At 40.1% G+C, this 24,962-nt stretch overlaps 1 protein-coding gene across 1 annotated transcript in view; it reads right to left on the bottom strand.

The window, feature by feature from the left end:
• Nucleotides 1–24,252, bottom strand: part of CACNA1G (calcium voltage-gated channel subunit alpha1 G) — a 686,261-nt gene extending 662,009 nt beyond the window's left edge. The window contains exon 1 of the mRNA XM_053708713.1: nucleotides 21,235–24,252. Coding sequence (XP_053564688.1) covers nucleotides 21,235–21,395 — 161 coding nt within the window. The 5' untranslated portion in view covers nucleotides 21,396–24,252. The remainder of the gene's footprint in view (nucleotides 1–21,234) is intronic.
• Between the last annotated feature and the right edge of the window lie 710 nt (nucleotides 24,253–24,962).

The following is a 24,962-nucleotide window of genomic DNA, read 5'->3' on the forward strand; positions in this document are numbered from 1 at the left end:
GGTGCTACCACTAGACAGGCAGTTTTAAGCTGGCGGGGACTTTTTCATATGAGGGGCCATATGTCTCCCTAGAATACAGATGACCACCCTAGAAAGATGATCACCTGCAGCACTCGCTACCAGGGGGGGTTATTGGTGCTTTAACAGATCTCCTATATCCTCTCTGTTTTACATTGAGGGACAGGAAACCCTCTTCATCCTTTAAAAATAGATTTTTTTTTTTTATTTATTGCCAAAATCTCACTCAGGAATTATTGGTCTCTGCACTTGGCATGCTCAGCCATGCCCTGGAACAGATTTCGCCCCATCCCAAGACCACCCAAACTGTACCTTAAGTATCAGAATGTAGATATTCTGAGGTTTAAACTATGAATACCCAAAGTGCATATCCAGTTTTACAACACTGACTAAAATCCAATACTGAAAAGTGTCTTTCCACACTTAAAGGAAAATCATCATAAAATATATTCAATATAATTTATAATTTATAAGCACAACACATATTACAGGTAAAGATTGGAAAAGTCAACGCATTTCATGCCCAGTAGAGCATTTACTTATAGAAATGTAAAATACCAGTGATTACTGCTGATGGTTTTGTGAAATTTCATGCACATTATTAGCATAATAGAGTGACATTTTAATAGGTTAACCAAAAAATTGAAGTCTAGACATTTATGGCCAGATTAGAGACTGGAGCGCAAACACTTGCGCACAAGTGATATCGGGTTTTCGCGTTCGTTTGTGTGCAAGTTAAATTGCACTCATGTTAAAAGATAAAAGTAAACGCGATTGCTTGAGCGTTAACGCTTGTCGGGTTATCACATCATCAGAGCTGTGGTTAACTGTTTCGCTAAATAAAAAGTGTCACAAAACATAAACAAAATACATTACATAATACAGTTACACTCATAATAACACCATCTAATAAAAATTATTAAAAAAAAAAATATTGCACAAAAAAGTTATAAGGACTCAAATATATGAGATCTCATTGGAGCCCTTTGCAGTTAAAGGGACAGTCTAGTCCAAAAAAAACTTTCATGATTCAGATAGGGCATGTAATTTTAAACAATTTTCCAATTTACTTTTATCACCAATTTTTCTTTGTTCTCTTGGTATTCTTAGTTGAAAGCTTAACCTAGGAGGTTCATATGCTAATTTCTTAGACCTTGAAGGCCGCCTCTTAAGAATGCATTTTAACAGGTTTTCACCACTGGAGGGTGTTAGTTCATGTTTTTCATATAGATAACACTGTGCTCGTGCACGTGAAGTTACCTGGGAGCCATCACTGATTGGCTAAACTGCAAGTCTGTCAAAAGAACAAATAAAGGGGCAGTCTGCAGAGGCTAAGATACAAGATAATCACGGAAGTAAAAAATATATAAATATAACTGTGTTGGTTATGCAAAACTTGGGAAAGGGTAAACAAGGGATTATCTATCTTTTAAAACAATAACAATTCTGGTGTAGACTGTCCCTTTAAGTAGATAAAAACCTGAAAAAAAATATTTATGCAATATTCATATTTAATAAAGTGTTATACTGTGTATTTACTGTAAATATTTCACATTCCAATGTTCTGCACGTAGCAGAATATGTTCTAAGTATTTCTAAATATAAGCATAATTAAATATTGTACCAAAATACTATCAGATATATGTAGAGATATGGACTTATGAATAATTAGAACATATTCTGCTATGTGAAGAACATTGGAATGTGAAATATTCATATTTTCATGTCGGGTTAACGCACTTGAGAATATGTGATCGGGTTTGCGTGTGAGGTTTATTTTTCACTTATTTTTTTCTCCATTGATATTCACTTTTAACGCAATTAGAATTCTAACAAAATCACTAAATATCGCTCCACTTGTAATCTGGCCCTTAAAGTGGTATGAATATCAAATTTAAACTTTGATTTAGGTAGAGAATGTAATTTTAAGAAACCTTTAACTTCACTTCTATTATCAAATGTACTTTTTTCTCTTAGTATCCTTTATTAAAACATAAATTATGCTAACCTGATAATTTAATTTCCATCTGTGGGAAGAGAGTCCACTGCTTCATTCATTACTTGTGGGAATTAAGAACCTGGCCACCAGGAGGAGGCAAAGACACCCCAGCCAAAGGCTTAAATGCCTCTCCCACTCCCCTCATCCCCCAGTCATTCTGCCGAGGGAACAAGGAACAGTAGGAGAAATATCAGGGTATAAATGGTGCCAGAAGAATACATTTAAATTTAGGTCCACCCACCGGAGAGCGGGTGGGAGCAGTGGACTCACCTCCCACAGATGGAAATTAAATTATCAGGTAAGCATAATTTATCCAATGAAAAAATGTTGTCAGGAGCACCAAAAAGTGAGTTGAAAAGACTTGCTTTATTATATTTGTGAACAAAACAAAACAAAAAGGGTTAACTAAGAGTGATAAATAACCTTAGAAACACAGGTTAAGGCGTCTGCCTTAATCCTAGCCTGCTTAAAAATTGTGTGTGAGCCTTTTTGTTTTCTGTGTTTCTAAGGTTATTTATCACTCTTACCCTGGGGGTTAGTTAACCTTTTTTGTTTTGTTTTGTTCACAAATATAATAAAGCAAGTCTTTTCAACTCACTTTTTGGTGCTCCTGACAACATTTTTTCATTAGATAATTTGCAGCCGAGGCCACAGTGAGCACAATAAGTGAATTAGCACTCAATACACCCTTTTTACTGCATGGGTACAACACCACACTGCGAGGACAGTTTAACTCTTGAGAGAAGTTTTTTAACCACCAACAAGGGGCAGAGAATGAACATTTGACGGAGGCACCACACTACTGGTTAACCAGCATCTTGGGGAGCAAGAAAGGACAGCACCCAAGTAATAAGGAGGTGGTGAGTCCCTTAACTAATTGATAATACTGTTCCAGTGGTTTATAAATGAAATAATAACAAAAAAGTGAACTTTCATATTGCATAGATCAGGGGGGTTTGGGGTTAACCCTCTGACATTGCACACGGAAGGAGTTTTCATCATACCATAACAGCAGTTTGTGGGAAAAGGGACTGAGAAACTTATACAATTAAATTATTTTACTGTGCGAGCACCCATTTGAAAGCACACCCTCTCATCCTTGGAAGCATAATTTATGTTTTCCATCTTAATGGGAGGAGAGTCCAATGCTTCATTCAGTACTTGTGGGAACAAATACCCAAGCTCTAAAGGACACTGAATGAAAAAAAAACATGAGGGCAAAAGGAGGCAGACCCTAAACTGAGGGCACCATAGCCTGCAGAACCTTTCTCCCGAAAGCTGCTTCCGCCAAAGCAAAAACATAAAATTTGTAAAATTTAGCAAAAGTATATAAAGAAGACCAAGTGGCCACTTTACAAATCTGCTCCATGAGCTGTAATCCTCTGAGGAGGCGTATGTCCCGCTGTCTCATAGGCCAGATGGATCATGCTCCTCAACCAAAAAGACAGTGAAGTAGAAGAGGCCCTCTGCCCCTTGCGCTTTCCTGAATACACAACAAATAAAGATGAAGTCTGACTGTACTCCTTCATGGCCTGAAGATAAAACTTCAGAGCCCAAGCTACATCCAAATAATGCAGTAACCTTTGCTTTGACGAAGAAGGGTTAGGACACAAGGAAGGAACTAATATTTCCTGATTGATGTTACGATTCAACCCAACCTTGGAAAGAAACCCCAATCCAGTGCGAAGAACAGCCTTATCAGCATGAAAAACCAGGTAAGGAGGCTCACATTGCAAGGCAGCTAACTCAGAGACTCTGCAAGCCGATGCAATAGCCAGTAGGAATAGAACCTTCCCGGAAAGAATTTTAATGTCAAGCGAATGCATAGGCTCAAACGGAGCCCTCTGCAAAATCTTAAGAACCAAGTTTAAGCTCCAAGGAGGAACAGAATTTCTAAAGACAGGACTGATCCTAGACAGAGCCTGAACAAAGGACTGAACGTCAGGAAGCTCCACTAGCTTCTTGTGTAACAGTACAAATAAAGCCGAAATCAGCCCTTTTAAGGAACTGGTGGCAAGACCCTTATCCAGACCATCCTGGAGAAAAGCCGGAATCCTGGATACCCTAACCTTATGCCAGGGATATCCACGTTCCTGACACCAGGACAAGTAGGTCCTCTACACTTTATGATAGATGCAACGAGTGACCGGTTTCCTGGCCTGAATGAGAGTATCAATCACTCTCTCTGAAATTCCTCTCTTGGCTAAGACTAGGCGTTCAATCTCCACGCAGTCAACCTCAGAGAACCAAGATTTTGGTGTAGAAAGGGACTCTGAACAAGCAGATCTCTGTGACAGGGTAACTTCCATGGAGGAGACGATGACATCCACACCAGACTCACAAACCACGTCCTCCACGGCCACGACGGAGCAATCAGAATAGCCAAAGCTTGCTCCTGCTTGATGCGGGTCACTGCTCGAAGAAGTGGCAACGGTGGAAAAATGTAAAGTAGGTTGAACTTCCAGGGCACCGCTAAGGCATTTATCAGCTCTGCCTGGGGATCCCTGGACCGCGACCTGTATCTGGGTAGCTTGAAGTTGAGTCTGGATGCCATGAGGTCTATCTCCAGCGTCCCCCATCTGTTGTAGATCTCCGCAAACACCTTGGGATGGAGAGACCACTCCCCTGGATGAAAGGATTGTCTGCTGAGAAAATCCGCTTCCCAATTGTCCACACCCAGAATGTGGATCGCTGAGAGCGAACAATTGTGAATCTCGGGCCATTCCAGGATCCGAAATACCTCCCTCACAGCTAGGGAGCTCCTTGTTCCCCCCTCATGGTTTATGTAAGTCACTGAGGTGATGTTGTCCGACTGGAATCTGATGAATTGGGACGACCCCAGGGGGAGCCAAGCCCTCAGAGCGTTGAATATCGTTTGTAGTTCCAGAATATTTATCGGTAGGCTCAATTCCTCTTGAGTCCATCTGCCCTGTGCCTTTCTGGCACCCCAAACAGCTCCACATCCTGATAGACTTGCGTCCGTGGTCACAATTTCACAGGATGGTCTCAAGAAGGAAGTCCCCTGGGACAGCTGTCCCGGACGGATCCACCAAGAGAGGGACTCCCTCGTTCGCTTGTCCAGAGATATCTGTTGGGATAGATCTGAGTGATCGCCGTTCCATTGTCTCAAGATGCACAACTCAAGAGGTCTGAGATGGAACCTGGCATATGGAATGACATCTATGCTGGATACCATGAGACCAATCATCTCCATACACCTGGCCACAGATGTCCTTGAGGAGGTCTGAAGGGCAAGACAGTTGGACGCATTCTTGCAACGTCTTTGATCTATCAAGAATATCTTCATGGCTGAAGAATCTATTATCGTACCCAGGTATTCTACCCTTTTGCTGGGAACCAGGGAACTCTTTCCTTTGTTTATCTTCCATCCGTGGGATTGAAGGAGAAGAGCCCTCAAGTAATCCTTCGCGAGACTGCAGGACAGAGCCTGGACCAGGATATCATCCAGATAAGGAGCCACTGTAATACCTTTGGCTCTCGCTACCGCTATCCTGTAACACTGGGCTTCGACCTCCAGAACCCAAGGGTCCTGAACGTCTCTCATCCAGTCCTCCGCAAAAAGAGATAGTCTGCCCCGCACGAAAGGGACGAAAAGTAGACCATTTAGGCTTATTCTTGTTATTGTGTGGCAGGAAAGCACCCTTGCCACCCGTGACCGTGGATATAATAGAATCCAGGCCCGGACTGAAAAGAACCTTTCCATTGAATGGGAGGAAAAGTAATCTAGACTTGGAAGTCATGTCAGCAGACCACGACTTAAACCACAGAGCCTGACGGGCTAAAACAGAAAAACCTGATGTCTTAGCATTCAGGCGAATAATCTGCATATTTGCATCACAGATAAACAAATGAGCTACCCTTAAGGCCTTAATTCGTTCCTGTATCTTCGCGAGGGGAGTCTTCACCTCGACCATAGCTGAGAAATCGTCACACCAATAGGTAGCAGCACCAGCCACCACAGCGACCGCCGCTGCCGGTTGAAAAACGAACCCCGTGAGTTGGAACATCTTCCTCAATATGGACTCCAACTTTTTATCCATGGGCTCCTTGAACAAAGAACTATCCTCGAGCGGAATAGTTGTTCTCTTAGCAAGCGTGGAGATAGCACCATCCACCTTAGGAATGGCTCCCCACAGCTCAAGCTGCGAGTCCGGAACGGAGAACAGCTTTTTAAAAGAGGTAGAAGGCGAAAAGGATGAATCACGCTTCTCCTACTCATTCTTAATAATATTAGCCATTTTAATCGGGACCGGGAAAGTCTGAGGCACCAGCCTGTCCTCATAAACCCTATCTAGCTTAGGGATCGAAGGTTTCTCCGGCCGTTTCGGTTCAGGAACCTCCAGCGTAGCAAGCACCTCTTTCAGCAGAAGGCGCAAATGCTCCATCTTAAATTTAAAATCTGGCTCCTCCGCAGACAGAGGTCTAGAAGTCGCCGATTCCGACCCAGAAAGAACGTCCTCCGAAGAATCGGAGTCGTCCTCATCAGCTGGGATGGATAGCTATGTTTCACCTTTCGCTTGTGCTTAGCAGGGCATGGTAAGGCATTGAAGGTCGCAGAAACCGCCGTTTGTAACTGATCAGCGAAATCTTGCGGACAAAGGGTCCCTCCCGTGGGAGGATAAGTAGTGCCCTGGGGAGCTGCATGTGCAATCGGAGATGAGTGTAGGGAATGCACCTTTCGGGACGGAGAACCCTCAGAGGTGGACGGCTCAGTTGTACTAAATATCTTATTCTTTTTAGATATTGCAATTGTATCGAAGCATGTGGAACCGAGTTGAGCAGGCGGATCAACCGGAACCACCTCACAATAGACACAGTTAATAGGTTTAGCTAAAGAGGGAGTACCCTCTAACATATCAAAGTCATCCATAGCTTACAGCTTCGTCTCTTCCAACCGCCGGTCAAAAAAGCGGAAGTTCAAGAGGCCACACCCAGTCACATGGAGTGCCATACAGGACCTCCCCTGCACTAGAGTGAAAACGCGCCAAAAAAGTCTGCATCAATCTCTCGCTAAGAAACTGACTGTTCACATACTGACAGAGCCTCATCTCACACATGACGCAGCATAAAAACACAATAAACACTATTATGCATAAAAAATGCCCTGTTTAATAACCCCTTTTCCGAGGGTATTACCCTTGATTCTATGCAGATAAAGGAGACACACTGTGACCCTGTCTTCTTGCGTTAACATATATGTATAAATGAAACGATCTTACCAGAATCTACACCGTGGAACAGGAACACGGCCTTTCAAGTGTGACAGGGTAGTAGTATTGCTCCTGACATGGACTTGAGAGCAGAAAAGCAGGCAGCGAAACTCATCAATGCTGATTGCTTATGGAGCTGTTAATCTGAGTAGGGATGTGTTCGCAGAAAGACTCTACCTGCATTTCTGGACTCTAACATTCATCCATGCTCTCACTGAGAGGCTGACAGGACTACTTAAAACTCCAGTCCCATTCCCCTCCATAAGAGACTACTCCAATCTTCCGGCACTTCTCTGTCAACCTCCTGTGACGAAAGGCAAAGAATGACTGGGGGATGAGGGAAGTGGGGGAGGTATTTGAGCCTTTGGCTGGGGTGTCTTTGCCTCCTCTTGGTGGCCAGGTTCTTAATTCCCACAAGTAATGAATGAAGCAGTGGACTCTCCTCCCATTAAGATGGAAAAGAATATGTAAATATCCTCAGTTGCTTGTGCAATGTTAAATGCCGGCATTTAGCGAGGTTGAGCGAGCATGATTCGCTACAGCAAATAATGTCCGCTCGACCCATAATAAATCTACCCCATAGTGTGTACCTAATGACGTCACATATTCTAAATGCTTGCTACTGAATCACAAACTGTATGAGTGTTTTAGACGTGACAAAAATCCAACTTGGAAAGCATTTTCCTTTAACTAACTGGCGTCTCCATACTGAAATATTAGGACATTAGGATGGTCTGTTCAAAATGTCAGCAAACATCAAATCTGGCATTGCTTGGCTTTAACAACACGTGGGGCCTGAGCCCACAAGAAAACTCAATGGACTCTATTATTATTATTACTGCTATTATTATTATTATAATTATTATTATTACTATTATTATTATTACTATTATTATTATTACTATTATTATAATTACTACAGTATAATTATTATTACTATTATTATTATTATTATTATTATTATTACTATTATTACTACAGTATTATTATTATTATTATAATTATTATTAATATTATTATTATTATTATAATTATTATTACTATTATTATTATTATTATTATTATTATTATTATTACTATTATTACTATTATCATTATTATTATTATTATTATTATTATTATTATTATTGCTATTATTATTATTATTACTACAGTAGTATTATTATTACTATTATTAGCATTATTATTACTATTATTACTATTATTATTACTGTTGTTATTATCATTAATTATTATTATTATTAGCATTATTATACTACTGTTTGCATATAACACATAGTTAACCCCTTAATGACAGTAACATACCTTTACGTCGTCTGTCACAGCGAGGGTGCTTTCAGGGCAGTAACAGCGCAGGTCTCACAAACATCAGCAAGAATGCGCTACATGAGACATGCAGAAATAGTGCTATCTTGTCACTGTCTGTGAAACTCGCTCTCTTACAAACCCTGGAAGTGCAACAGACAGCTGACTTACAGGGTACACAGGATGTCGTTGAGGGGTTAATGGCAAATCCAGAGCAGCAATGCACTACTGGGAGCTAGCTGAGTGAGCCAATGACAAGGGGTATATGTGTGTAGCCAGCTACCAACAGTGAGCAGTCAGTTGTGCATTGCCATCGCTATCAGGGACTGTTAATCAACCTGATCGTATTCGATCGAGTTGATTTCTGTCCGCCACCTCAGAGAAGGCGAACAAGTTATGTAGCTCCATTCGGAGCTTGATAATTCGGCCCCATAAAATGAGATAGCAGTGGTAACTAACTATTCTGAGTCCTTAGTAACTCCCTTAACAACAACTTTTAGTGATGAAGCGCATATTAAAGTTGCAGAATCTGTTGGCGCTCTACAAATAACTAATAATAATAATAATATTGCACAATAAATCGCATATCGTCTGTTGCATCACACACTGCAGAGTTCACATCAACATGAGCAAAACCAAGCAGTGGAAACGTGTTCTCTGGAGTGATGAGCCACACATTACTATCTGGTAAAATGATTGATGAATCTGGGTGTAGTGGATGCCAGAAGAATGCTACCTATCAGAATGCATAATTATTATTATTGGTTATTTATAGAGTGCCAACAGATTCCACAGCGCTAAAACACCTACCAAAATACATAGTACCTACTGTAAAGTTTGATGGAGGAAGGAAAATGGTCTGGGTGGTTTTTCAGGGTCTAGGCTAGGCCACTTAGTTTCAATGCTACAAAGACATTTTAGACAATTGGGTGCTTCCAACTTTGTAGTAACAGTTTGGGGAATGCCCTTTCCTGTTCCAGCATGACTGTGCCTCTGTACACAAAGCCAGGTCCATAAAGACATGATTTGATGAGTTTGGTGTGGAGGATCTTGCGTTGCCTACACAGAACCCTAACCTCAATCCCAGTGAACACTTTGGTATAAATTGGAATGTCAATTGTGAGCCAGACCTTCTAAACCAACATTAGTGACTGATTTTACAAATGCTCTTTTTGCTGAATGCTCACAAATCACCCCCCACACACACTCCAAAATCTTGTGGAAAGTCTTCCCAGAAGAGGTGCAGCTGTTATAGTTGCAAAGGGTTGGACATCTACATATTAATGCCCAAGGTTTTGGAATGGGATTCCAACAAACTCATATAGGTATGTTGGCCAGATGTCTACACACATACTATATACATATAGTATATATCAACACACAAACACACACATAGACAGAGGATAGATAGATAGATAGATAGATAGATGCTAGATAGATAGATAAATAGATAGATGCTAGATAGATAGATGATAGAAAGATGATAGATTGATAGATAATTATAAACTGGTTTACTGTATATACAAAATAAATGTTTGTAGAAGTGGAATTATGTTAGTAAAAATGTACATTGTTTTGCAGTCTAAAGACACACTTTGTGTAAAGATATAAATCAGCCCATACATATATCAAACAATCACTGTGCAACATTTAGGAAGATTTAATTTCAAAGTTATTTGACTATGAATAATTAAATATTTTTGGGGAATTCAATTTTAGGTTTAACATCACTTTAATTACCAAAGAGTTTGTAACATACTAATAAAAGAAAATATTTCAGCAGCATGGTTAGCTCTCTGACTGACAAGGGCTTTAATTTGACAGTATATTTTTCAGAACTTAAAAGGGACATTACAAATTAAATACATTTCAAGCACTTCCCTCTAATTATGTGAGCCACCATTTTGGGACCTAGGTTTCACTGCAGGTATCTGAAGGAGAGTTACTGCGCATGTGCAAACATCTGTATTGTAACTAAACCTAACAGGTCCCACGGCAAAGGCTACAATGAGGCATTGTATAGAAAAGTTCATCAAATGATTTCTCAACACGTTTTTAACCTCCCACATCCAAGATGTTGGGAGGCATGCAACTAGGGACAGTTATAAATGGGTCACTAAAGTGTGCAGTCAGTGACAGTGTGGTATAAAGCAGTGTTAAGTATGGATTCTGCACTTTTAACAGAAAAATAGAAATCCCACAATATTCATAAATAAATTACAGGAAAGGGGGACAAAATAAATAATGAAAGTATATTACAAAGCTGTTTTACTGTATATAATTGAACAATTTAAATTACAATCTCAAAGGTTTTAATGTCCCTTTATAAAGGCTACCAAGCTCCAAATGTGGCTTCCATGAACCTTTAAGATTTTGACCGTTATCTCAATGCTACACTTCTTTCATCTGACAGACACAAAGTGATATAATCAATCACTAACGCCCCATAAGCAAGCCTAATGACCTTATAGATGTGCAGTGTCAGAACACGATATGCCAGCAGCAGATCCCCCCCACCCCGACAGAAGAGCCCGTTTATCTCCTTTCACTAAATCCTGTCTAGGACATATATTTGGTACAAAATAATTCCACAATAAAAGTTATACAACTCTGCAGTTTTACATCACTCTTGTTTTATAATATATGGGTTTATTTCAGCTCAGACAATAATGTTATCAACTATTTTATTTTCATTTCCAAGTTTCAAATGTCATTCCATAAATTCACCACTATATCAAATATTTCCTTTTTTTTGTATTGTGTTCAAGTGTCTTTTGTTTGCTTATTTAATTACACAAGGCATAAAAACCAGACATGACTGATGAATTGTGTGATAAATGAAATAAACCCAAACTATTAAAAACAAAGATCTGTGGTTGGAGAAAGGACCATAGCAGGAAATGCCAGTGATAAACGCACTTCATTTATTTTTGTTGTTGCTTAATATTATACTGAAACGCAATAATATAAAATTAAAAAAGAATGTGCATTGGCACAAAATTATCTTTCAAATGAACCTTTTTCCTTTTCATTTTTTTTTTAGCTTCAAGGTAAATAAGGAGAACATTTACAAAAATGTGATGCTCTTTAAAAAAATATATATTTTTATTGTCCTGGGTTGAGTGACATTCTAGTATCTATGTCTGCCCCCTGCCTTTATCTCTACCTGCTAAATGGGCGCTCCCTTGTATTACACCCATTTATGTTTCATACAGGCTGCCTGCACTCTCCAAGCCAATCAGAGCTCATACTCAAGTAACACAAACAGGAATATAAAGTTATGTCAATTAGAGCCGGCGCTCAGGAAATTCTCGAACAAAGTGGCAGTCCAGCGAGTTGCGAGATACCTCCCATAGTAATGAGGTTCGCTGCACAACAAAAACTTTTTTTCAGCGTATATTATCTTGCAATCCCCTCTATTGTTAAAGGGATAGTAAAGTCCAAATAAAATTTCACGATTCAGATAGGGCATGTAATTTTAGACAACTTTCTAATGCACTTTTATCATCAGATTTGCTTCGTTCTCTTGGTATTTTTAGTTGAAAGCTAAACCTAGGTAGGCTCATATGCTAATTTCTATGCCCTTGAAGGCCTCCTCCTATCTGAATGCATTTGACAGTTTTGCACAGCTAGAGGGCATTAGTGCATGTGTCATATAAATAACATTGTGCTTATGCACATGGAGTTATTTAAGAGTCAGCACTAATTGCCTGAAATCCAAGTCTGTCAAAAGATCTGAGATAAGGAGGCAGTCTGCAGAAGCTTAGATACTAGGGGGCCTATCTATCAAGCTCTGAAAGGAGCTTGACAGCCCGTGTTTCTGGAGAGTCTTCAGACTCGCCAGAAACAGCAGTTATGTAGCAGCGGTCACAAAGACCGCTGCTCCATAACCTGTCCGCCTGCTCTGAGCAGGCGGACAGACATCGCCGGAAATCGATCGGGTTTATTGACACCCCCCTGCGATTGGCCGCGAGTCTGCAGGGGGCGGCGTTGCACCAGCAGCTCTTGTGAGGTGCAATGCAGAATACGGAGAGCGTATTGCTCTCCGTATTCAGCGAGGTTTGGTGGACCTCATCCACACTGTCGGATCAGGTCCGCCAGACTTTGATAATTAGGGGCCACAGTATTTACAGAGATAAAAAGTGTATTTCAATAAATATGTTGGTTGGTTATGCAAAACTGGGGAATGGTAAATAAAGGGATTATCAATCTTTTTAAACAATAACATTTTTGGTGTTTACTATCCCTTTAAAAGAATTTTGTATATTTTGCCACCTTTAAATTGGTGAAACCAAAACCAAAAAATATGTAGAAGATTGCCCATGCATTGTCTGATGAAGGGAATGGGCACCTATACCTCCATAAAACACAAAGGGTTATGATATTTCAGTTTGAAAAGAGGAATGCACCCAATGTGTAATGTCCAAAATGACAATCACCTTCCTATTTACTGTATGGGGAGCAGTGTCTATCTTCCACAGACAGAATGCAAAACTTATACAATACCCCTCACATGAAAGAAGGGGTTTTCTAATGAGGGTTCTCATGCCCTTTTAGGTTGCAGATAGTTGTTATAAAAATTGCTACAAGGTGACTTCTACAGTGCACTGGGGACCACAACACCACCAAAATAAGCACTTAAACTGGGCAAGTAAACCCTCTTTTAAAAAGATGAGAGGACCTTCTTTCAAAGAAGGGGTCAAATGCTGTCTCAGATCGTGTGGGATTGTTTTTTTTTTCAGGGACTGCCCCAGCTCCAGCTAGGACCACTCGTAACTCCCCCAAGGAACCATCTATGTCACATTCTGACCCTACTCATGACACCATACCGCCCAACTGTCCCGATTTTCGCGGGACAGTCCCGATTTTAGGGGTCTGTCCTGGGTTGCTAGCCATCTGTCCCGCATTGCCCCATGCATTTAAAAAAAAATTTTTTTTATTTTTTTTTAAATTCTATTGGGCCCATACTCAGAAGCAGCTGGCTTTTCTCTCCCAGGGTTATATACCTGTTAGATTCCTTGTGATAAATGAATGGTGTGTGGGTTAAGTAGGAATAAGAAGGCTGTATACCCTCTGACCGCAGGTAATGGTGACCTCTAACCCCTGGTAGTGATGACGTCTAACCCCTGGTGATAATACTAGCATGCCTTCAGTTTTATACGATGAGCAGTGCAACACCAGGGTAACGAACAGTGGCAGCCTCAGACTGCCAGCTAATGTGCTTGCCAACCCCAGGACCTCATACAATGAGTTAAAGATACCCATATATGATGTAGTGTGTGTGTCTATCTGTATCTATAAGTGTGTATGTGTGTGTATCTGCATGTATAAGTGTAAGCTGTGTAGTGTGTGTGTATCTGTATGTATAAGTGTAAGCTATGTAGTGTGTGTATCTGCATGTATAAGTGTAAGCTGTGTAGTGTGTGTGTATCTGTATGTATAAGTGTAGGCTATGTAGTGTGTGTGTCTGCATGTATAATTGTAAGCTATGAAGTGTGTGTATCTGCATGTATAAGTGTATGCTGTGTAATGTGTCTATCTGTATGTATAAGTGTGTGTGTGTGTATCTGCATGTATAAGTGTAAGCTGTGTAGTGTGTGTGTGTGTGTATTTGTATGTATAAGTGTAGGCTATGTAGTGTGTGTGTCTGCATGTATAAATTTAAGCTATAAAGTGCGCATATCTGCATGTATAAGTGTATACTATGTAGTGTGTGTGTGTATCTGCATGTATAAGTGTAAGCTATGTAGTGTGTGTGTGTATCTGCAAGTATAAGTGTATGCTATGTAGTGTGTGTGTATCTGCATGTATAAGTGTATGCTGTGTATTGTGTGTGTGTATCTGTATGTATAAGTGTATGCTGTGTAGTGTGTGCATGTGTGTATCTGTATGAATAAGTTTAAGCTATGTAGTGTGTGTGTATCTGCATGTATAAGTGTATGCTATGTAGTGTGTGTGTGTGTGTGTGTATCAGTATGTATAAATGTATGCTATGTAGTGTGTGTCTGTCTGCCTGTATAAGTGTATGCTATGTAGTGTGTGTCTGCATGTGTAAGTGTATGCAATGTAGTGTGTGTGTGTGTGTGTGTGTGTGTGTGTATCGTGTATCTGCATGTATAAGTGTAAGCTATGTAGTGTCTGCGTGTATTGGTATGTATAAGTGTGTATCTGCATGTATAAGTGTATGCTATGTAGTGTGTGTGTGTATCTGCATGTATAAGTGTATGCTGTGTAGTGTGTGTGTGTATCTGTATGTATAAGTGTGTGTGTGTATCTATATGTATAAGTGTGTGTGTATCTGCATGTATAGGTGTATGCTGTGTAGTGTGTATCTGTATGTATAAGTGTAAACTATGGAGTGTGTGTGTATCTGTATTTATATGTGTGTATCTGCATGTATAAGTGTATGCGATGTAATGTGTGTGTGTATCTGCATGCATAAGTGTATGCTATGTAGTGTGTGTGTATCTGTATGAATAAGTGTGTGTGTGTATCTGTATGTATAAGTGTGTGTGTGTGTATCTGCATGTATAGGTGTATGCTGTGTAGTGTGTGTGTATATATATGTATAAGTGTGTGTGTGTGTGTATCTGCATGTATAGGTGTATACTGTGTAGTGTGTATCTGTATGTATAAGTGTAAGCTATGTAGTGTGTGTGTATCTGCCTGTGTAAGTGTATGCTATATAGTGTGTTACTGTGCATTTTTGCTAACTTTAAAGGCCAGAATCTAGAATATTAATGGGGAATGCAGAGAGCAGTTTTAAATAATCTATTATTAAATGTCCAATTAAGATAAAAATATTTAGCACTGTCTCTGCAAAGGTTAATTAAATACAGAGCTCACATAGCTATACCAGTGGTTTGAGCTTGTGTTTGATTTGCTGCATAAGAGTATTAAAAGATATGACTTTATTTAGAATTGTATTTATATTACTTTGGTCTTATGATTTTTTAAGCCCCGCCCCTTTCAACTTTTTGCTGGGGGGGTCCCTCTTTTGAATTTTGAAATGTTGTGGGGTATGCATGACACATCTGTGACCCACGCCACCCAACCTGGTCTCTGCCCACATGTACCCTCACCCTCTTGGCCCATAACATCTCTGGGAATGTTGGAAGGTAGGCATGCTCAGGTGTCTATCAGCTGATTACTATTACATATGGAACAACACTGAGGGGTGGGGTATCTATCACCTCTATCACCCTCCACAATACATAGACAAACTCCAGACTTATTTGAAGCATCAAATATGTTTTACATTTTAGTGTTTGTAAACTGATGCTAAATTTAGGACCATTTGTTTAGGAAATAATGACTCCTGTGCGGCTCTTTTTACCATGTACACCAAAATGCATTTCATATATTAAACCTTTCCAATATTATAGTATTTTTGCATATGAATTATATTCTAAAAATGCTTTATTTGCTGAAAAAAAGCAAGATATAATCTGTGTGGGTACCTCACAGAAATAAAGTTTAAATGTATGTGTAAATTAAATGTGTGCCAAAGAACCAAAAATAGCTCTAAGAAAGTGATGTGAAATGACTCAGCAATGAAAGGGTTATAATTTAAGACAACAACAGTATTAGCTCTCTACTGCCTAGCACTAAGCTGGGGAGTCCCTTTAAATTAAAGAAATAATTATGGCTAAAAGAAAAGTGTATTAACAAGACCCGAGTGTGGATCAATATTTTTGCTTTAAATTGGTCACACAGGGGTGGGATAAATGCTTGTAGCTATGAGATCACTTTCCCTACAGGCTCACAGAAACAGCAGGATTTGACAGTTTGTAAAGAACAGTTATACAGAGCAGGGTATAGAGAGAGCTGAGACGGGGACTGAAACGCGTACTGGATAATGAGAGTACAAAAGGAGAAAGATGCATGAGTTAAATGGGAAAGTCTAATGATTTAACTCATGCAATGCTTCCATTACTGTTTCTAGATAATTATGTGTTTAGCCCATGCAAATGGGGTTAAACACAAAGGTAAGGCCTTACTAGGGAGCCACATGGCAAGCAGGTCAGCCAATCAGAACTAACTATCACACCCCACCAATCACTAGCTGAGCAAGACTTTACCCATGTGATTATTTGCTTTGCAAGGGTTAAATGTATAGTTATCTAGGGACAGTAACTCTAACAAATTAGAGGTTGTCATGTGTGCATAAGAATGTCCCTTTAAAGAAAAAAGTGAGGGGTTACAAGGACAAGTGAGTGCAAAGGGCATAAGGATGGAATGAAGAGCACTGAAAAAGACAAATAAAAAGGTGATGAAGAGTTGAGGGAGGATATTTTTTAAGCAAACACTACTGAGCTAAGATTTAGCTTTCTGCAGCAGCCAAGGGGTTAAATGGGTCTCACTGTGAGGGCAGTGGTCTCTGCTAATATCCCCTAAAAGACTATTTGCTCAGAATATCCTAATCTCACCCCCCCCCCCCTCTATTCTCTTCGTCTTGCAGTCTCTCCAGCAGCATCTTACATATTGTTTCCATTTTGTTGACATCAGAACCTTCTTAAATTTCGTGTTTTGACTTCAATCCCAGAGAGATCCCTGCCTGCTGAGAAAGGGGTGGGCAAAAGCCCCAAATAGTCACCACCACAATGTTCCAATTTGCAACCAGAGACGGAATCTAAAGTTGGAAGTTTGGGTGTCTGTATTTTTGGGGGGGCTCAGGGAATTTATCATATTGTGGTTTTTCTCCCCATGCTACCCCTATAAATGCCCTCTTTGTGCACAGAGCAACCCTCCTTCTACTTCCTGCAACAGCATCTGCTTTTAATTTAACAAAACACTAACTCCAGATTAAAGCAAATCCCTGATCCTGCTCAGCTGAAGGAGGTTTGCAGGAGGAATTGAGATATATAGAGATGCACATGAGGAAGATATTGCTAAATCATATGAGGTATATAGAGACAAAGGAAATATCACATGAGGTATATTAATATAGAGGCTCGTGGGAACAATATATAGGGGCCCGTGTTTCTGGCGAGCCTGCAGGCTCTACAGACCGCTGCTCCATAACCTGTCCGTGGCTCTGAGCAGACGGACAGACATCGCCGCAATTCAACCCGATCGAGTACGATCGGGTTGATTGACACCCCTCTGATGGCGATTGGCCGCGAGTCTGCAGGGGGCGGTGTTGCACCAGCAGCTCACAAAAGCTGCTAGTGCAATGCTGGATACGGAGAGCGTATTGCTCTCCGCATTCAGCGAGGTCTGTCGGACCTGATCCGCACTGTCGGATCAGGTCCGACAGACCTTTGTTAAATAGGCCCCATAGACTCACTTGTGCAATACACAGATATAGAACAAACCAGTGATATTTACTCACAATCTACACAGGGTGACTTACAGAAGGAATCACAGATGGTATAAACAGTTATGAGGAACTTTTGCCTTTCACATTGCTACATATTTACCCCTGAATCAGTAAAAGTGCCCCTAATGTGATCATCACGGCTCTTTTAATATGTAGAGTGTGGACAACTATGCCTTAAAGTGATATGAAACGCAAAAACGTTATTGTATGAATCAGACAGTGAATACAATTTTAAAAACATTTTCAATTTACTTTTATTATCAAATTTGATGTGTTCTCAAGGTATTCTTTGTTGAAGAGATACCGATGTAGCTGTCTGTAACACTACATGGCAGGAAGTAGTGCTGCTATCTAGTGCTCTTGCATATGGATAACGTTCTTGCAAAACTCCTGCCATATAGTGTTCCAGGCACATGCATGCTCCTGAGCTTACTTCCCTGCTTTTCCACGAAGATACCAAGAGAACAAAGAAAAATGATAATGCATGCTCTATCTGAATTATAAAAGGAAAATGTTACGCTTTATGCCCCTTTAAGGAGTAAAAAGGGAGTGCAATAAAAGTGTTCAGGTGTAATATGGAGTAAAACAGAATGGGCTAGATTACAAGTGGAGCACTAATTATTGTGCAAATTTGCCAGTTTACGGGTGCATGATAAATAACCCTAACCAGCCAAGCTGCAAGATTTACCCCCTTCGCTGCGCTAGGTTCTCAGCTGTGTCTCATGGCATGAGAACGAGACTCCTATCGGAGCCTATGGACACGCGCTCTCGTGAGCGCAAAGCTTTCCTGCAATGTGAACGCTGGTATTACTGAGTGGAGCTTGCGTAAGCGATATTTTGCGCCCCACTCGTAGTCTTGCCCAATATGGGGATAGATTTGATATTCTTTCTTGCCAAAGAGGAGCTGACGGGAGCCTCCAGTTGCCCATCTCTGATATAGAGTCAGAAAGAGCTAAACAGAGACACACAAAAGATATATAGCCATATATAGTGTGACTTCCATCAAAAAAATATAGTTATACAAAGGTGATAAAGGGAAATGTTCGAAAGAGAAAGACCCCAATGACGTATATAAATATACAGAGAGAATTAAGGGATGTTAAACTCAAAAAATATATTATGCATGTGAAATAGAAGCAATAAAACAAACTATTTGCTTGTTCGCACACACACTTGCCCAATTGGTGATAGAACCAACTACTACAGTTTTATTGGCAGACAAGAAACAAACTCCTGAAGCATAAAAAAGGTATCTTTTTACAGAACAGAGACATCAATTTCTTAAAAAAAAAGTATTTAGCTATATAAACAAAACAGCTGTCATATAAACAGGGAGGCAGAGCATAGAAATATAGATGCTCAGGAGAATAACGAAGAATTTCAAGAGGAGACAGAAAGAACGAGAAATATACATATGCTAATGCTTAATTAAATCTCGAAAAAGAGCGTGTGTTCAAATATGCGTGTGCTTGTCCAGGCAATTCTGCTGTATCTGGAAATTCAATAATTTGTCTCCAAATGGCACGGTTGGCTATATTTATCAATTATCTCACTGCCTTAATAGACACAAGGGATAGAAAATGAATATATTAATTGTTCCCAAAAATCTTGTTTAGTCATTTAGACAAAAATACAAGTTAAACTGATTTTTCAAAAATTGAAATATAACTGGTATTTTGTACGATTATGTATCGAATAAGATGGCACGATACAAGATTAAAGGGACAGTCTACTTGAAAATGTTTATTGTTTAAAAAGATAGATAACCCCTTTATACCCATTCCCCAGTTTGGCATAACGAACACGTTATATTAATACACTTTTTACCTCTGTGATTGCCTTGTATTTAAGCCTCTGCAGACTGTCCCTTTATTTCAGTTCTTTTGACAGACTTGCATTTTAGCCAATCAGTGCTGACTCATAAATAACTCCAAGGAAGTAAGCATAATGTTATCTATACGGTATACATGAACTAGCTGTAAGAACTGTAAAAATGCACTGAGATAAGAGGCAGCCTTCAAGGGCTCAGAAATTAGCATATGAGCCTACTTAGGTTTAGCTTTCAACGAAGGATACCAAGAGAACAAAGAAAATGTGATGATAAAAGTTAGTTAGAAAGTTGTGCATGCCCTATCGGAATCATGAAAGTTTCATTTTTACTAGACTGTCCCTTTAAGGAAAGTCATTAACTTCAAGGGGACAGATCTTGACTGCCTATTGAACTGGGAAAAGACTGCTACATGGGTGTAAGCGAGGTCAAATCGTTCTGCTTACCACATGAGAAATATAGATAGTAGCCAAGAGTAATAGCTTATAGAGTTACTCATAAAAAAATATAAATGCATATGGAATATAGAATATGAAGTGTCTCCAAGAAAATTATAGATATATTGCAAAGAAGGAAAATGAATATATTTAAATTGAAAGATTTGATTTAAAGGGACACTGAACCCACATTTTTTTTCTTTTTTGATTCAGATAGAGCATGCAATTTTAAGCAACTTTCTAATTTACTCCTATTATCTAATTTTCTTCATTCTCTTGGTATCTTTATTTGAAAAGCAAGAATGTAGGTTTAGATGCCGGCCCATTTTTGGTGAACAACCTGGGTTGTTTTTGCTGATTGGTGGATAAATTCACCAACCAATAAACAAGTGCTGTCCAAAAATTGGCTGGCTCCTTAGATTAGATGCTTTATTTTTCAGATAAAGGTAGCAAGAGAACAAAGAAAAATTGATAATAGGAGTAAATTAGAAAGTTACTTGAAATTGCATGCTCTATCTGAATCACGAAAGTAAAATTTGGGTTCAGTGTCCTTTTAAATATTTGGGGAGACTTACAGGCAATATTGTGATGTGCAAAGACTCATAAACATTATATAAATCAGGGTGTCTAACCTTTTCATATGGCCACACTGTTTGTTTTTCACTTACAAGGCAAACGAGAAAAAAAAAATAGGTGAAAAAAAAATCAAAAAACTAAATAAAGATATATTTCTTTAAAAACATTATTTGAAATATCTGAAATAGCCTACTTATACACACACAATCCCTATAATATATTCACTGGGTCAATAAACAATCAGCTGCAGTAGGAGAACCCTAAATGTTGCAAATGGTAAGGTATGGAGGAGTAATGTGGAGGGGGCTTACTATAGAGTACTATATATATATATATATATATATATATATATATATATATAGGGTGCAACTCCCTAGCTCGTTATCCTCAGACAGGCCATAACTCTGTACTATAGTATACCTTGGCACCATACCCAGGACAGGTAGATACACCCTGGATCCTTATGCAGGGAAGGTAAGTACCCTCTAGCATCTTACCTCAGCAAACAGGAAGGATATGGGTTACAGACCATTTTCAGGCACCAGCTCCTGGGTCTGCTCTCTTGGTCCAGGTAGAAGAAGACCACTGGTGCCAGGGTGGGGTAAGGAAGTCCCTCCACATCTAGCCCTGTGTCTTTGGCTGATTCTTCTTCCTGGGGTTTTCTTTCATCCCCGGCCATACTCTGGCCTCAGGTCCAAGGTCAGGTTGATCACAACTCACGGTTGTGCCCAGGAAGCTCTTTGGTCATAAAGTCTCCAGTCTGGGATCTCCAGCAGCCTCCAGACACTCCAGGTGCCTTCCAAATTCCCATCCGGACTGGGCAGTAAGCCCTCCTTGCTCAGCCTCCTACAATAAATGCCCCTGGCTTTGCCACCTACAGAGACTGCCTTCTGCTTTCTCTCAACAGCAGCAACTGTCCTTTAATCCTTGCATCTACTGTATCTGCTTCCTTTACGCTCTCATATACCCTTACTATCCTTAAATTTAAATCTACAGTATTTCCCACCTACAGTGACTCCTATTTACCACCTACAATAAATGTACTCCCTCAAATTCTTTCCTACAGAAGCTTCCCCTATACATCCCGACAAAATTAACTAAAATTACTGCTCCACATTCACTCACCTACAGCAAATACCTCAGATCACCTCCTGCAAAAATAAATCCAAAGTATAAGTCTCCCAACTACAGTCTGTTTACCTAATGGCATGCCCCTAATACTGTCCTGCTTACTGTATCCGCCCCCAACATACAGTATTTGTTTTCTACTTTACTCCACCATAGAAGGTGAAATCTATCACTTTCCTAATTAATATAGATGATCTCTCATTTTCCCTGCTAGAGTTAATGTCATTAATATCTTACCCAATAGACAGTGGCTGCCTCACAATAAAAAAAACCTTACCTTAGACAAACGTTCTTATATAATACTCTGCCATATCATAAACCCACTGTAATTCTGCCAGGTTGAATATTCATTTCCTATCTCTTTCACCTACCATATTTAATATTTATTGCATTGCCAACAAAATCTGCCCCTCTGATTCCTCACAGTTAGAATTTTTTTCAACACTTTCTCCTAAGATGCAGTTGGTGTTCACCCTGAATGCAGTACACTTCACCTTCTCACTCAAGAGTTCCCCTTTTTGTTTCTACCACCTATGCCCCACACTCTGCTCAACCACTTTTGGCACCAATCTTTCATCTACCTCCTGTTATACTATATCTTTTTTTTACTGTATAAACCAGTAACCTTTATGTATCCCTCTTCCCTTGTATTATGTGTTTGTAACTCTCCTTGCTAGTATCTTTTATATGTAATCTTCAATTATATAGGTAGCTTCCCACACCTGTATCATTTACAGTTAACCCCTAATCACACATATGTAATCTCCCTCACCTATATGGAACCCACTACACCTATATCTTCTATATGTACCCAAACTCATCTATAGGTAACCAACCCATACCACATATGTTATGGATATCTGTTTACCGCCTGTATGTAAGTCCCCTCAAATGTATGTAACAACAACCAAATATAAATATTGTATGTAACCAATTTCCCCTGTATATAATCATTTTACATTTTACATCTTATGTGTAACCATCTGACCTTATGTAACTCCTCCGTGCCTGTATCCCTATGTGTAGCTCCAAATCACATGAATAGAAACACCTCTATATTAACTCTGATGTGTAACCTCCAATCACAAAGATGAGAGCAGCTGTGTAACTCACCTGAATGATAGAGAGCCCACCTTACCTGTACCCCACCTGCATGTAACTCTCACCTACCCCTATAGGTAACCAGTTTCACCTATATGTAACCTTCCTCAGCTATACCAATGTATTAACTCTATCTTATACAACTAACCCTTTTAACCCATTCACCAATATCCCTAATTTTTACACACCAGCCTTTCTTACACGTTAATTCCTATTACCTGCAACAACCTCCTCACATGTATTTAGTCTGTTTCTTTTTTAGTGTTCCCAGTCACCTGTGTCTCTTATATGTAACCCCCCACCTACCTTTCCTCTACCCTGTCTATACCTACCTTATCTATATCTCTCTTACTCAGCTGTCTGTTATTTTCTTACCTGTCCCTCTGTCACTTTCTCTGTCTGGCAAATGATAGGTTATTTTATCTCTTTCCCTGCTAGTCTTTAGGCTATTAGCACTCTAAATTTTCTGTCACAAGCTCTCTCCTCTCTCTATTATATTCTAATGTAATCTAAATATTTGTTTTATATGTCTCTATACTGCCTCCCCAGTCTTTGTGTGTTCAGGGCATCAGACCTCTTTCCAGCTCCAGATGTTTTGCCCCACGTTTTACAGAGTTAATTCCGGAGAATCCAGGAGTTAATCCTCAGTGATGCCCGGCTAGGATATCCCAGTTACACCATGCTATGCCAGGCGATCCTGTGCTATGTCTGCTGAGGGTGCCCTGATAAGAATAGTGCCAAATAGGGTTGCTTGAGCAGTGTCTGGTGAGATTATTCAGACTGCCAGGTCTTAGTGAGGATGTTTTAGTGATGCCAGGGTATCACCTCGGTAAGAAATATACAGCAATGAACAATATATGCCCAGAGGGGATACACAGCTAAGCCTGTGAGGGGGCAGCAATACCCCAAGAGTGCTGAATAGTGCTCTGTGATGCCAGGGAAAGCTTTGTTTTTAGTAACTAGCACCGATCTTTTATGCCAATAAAGGTGGCAAGTGGGGATGCCCATCAATGCTCAGTGACAATGCCCAGGTAGGTAGTTCCTATTGATGCCAGGTGATGATGCTAGTGGTGCACAGTTAGTGCCATGCGCTCTCTGATCACTGTTCGGCGCAGCTCAGGTAGTTCCCAGCAGAGATTCCAAGTTGTGTGCCCCGAAAATACCCCTGATGTGATCGCTGAAGATGCCCTACTGAATAACAGACAATGTACAAGTGGGATGAAGAGCCCAGTGATGCCCTGTTGTTGTTCAGCAAGAGCCCGGTGATGCTAAACTAGAGCCGGTGATGCCCAGCGCCGCGATGCTACTGCTGCTGCCGCCAGCACTAACAACAAGCCGGAGCTCAGTTCTACACAGCTGGATCTCAGACTCCAACTTCAGAAAATCAGCTCCGCCCACATAAGAGCTCTCCGCCAATAATCTGCGGAGCCCCTGCGGAGAACTCTACAACTGAATCTTGCTCCAGTCAATCAAAGTGGGGGCGGAACAACAGCTGGAATAAGATTAGAATCTGGGTAGCCGCAGCTTCAAGTTCTTTCCACACAGGGGAACCAATAAGGAACCGTGCCAGACCCAAACCGTCTGCTGATTGGTGGGCTGTTTTGGGATTTATCTTGAACCTGGCAATGCTGCATGTGAGTTTTGTGTGCAGGTGGTGCTGCTACGCATGCGCATCTTACTTCAGACAGCTGGATAGTTATAATGAAAAGGAGGGGGCAGAGCTGGGAGGGAGTTTCTGACAATAAAGTCATTAGCAGTGAAAATAAAAGCTATTAAACTGAGGCAGGTGTGAGTGTGAAGCGAGGCAAATAAGTCCACGAGGAAATAAGCCCTATGGGAGATTCCTCTCCAATAATGATGAATAAGCTCATGTGGAAATATCTAACAGTAAAGCTATCTCCAAAGTTAGTGAGTCTAAGTAAATGTTTTAGGAGAAATTTGACAGATTCATTAAGTTTGAGGAGATCCCTAGTGAGGCTGCCATTATTCTGAGGAGTATATACACTCTGAGCACATA

This window comes from Bombina bombina, chromosome 1, assembly GCF_027579735.1.
Source record: "Bombina bombina isolate aBomBom1 chromosome 1, aBomBom1.pri, whole genome shotgun sequence".
Taxonomy (NCBI): Eukaryota; Metazoa; Chordata; class Amphibia; order Anura; family Bombinatoridae; genus Bombina; species Bombina bombina.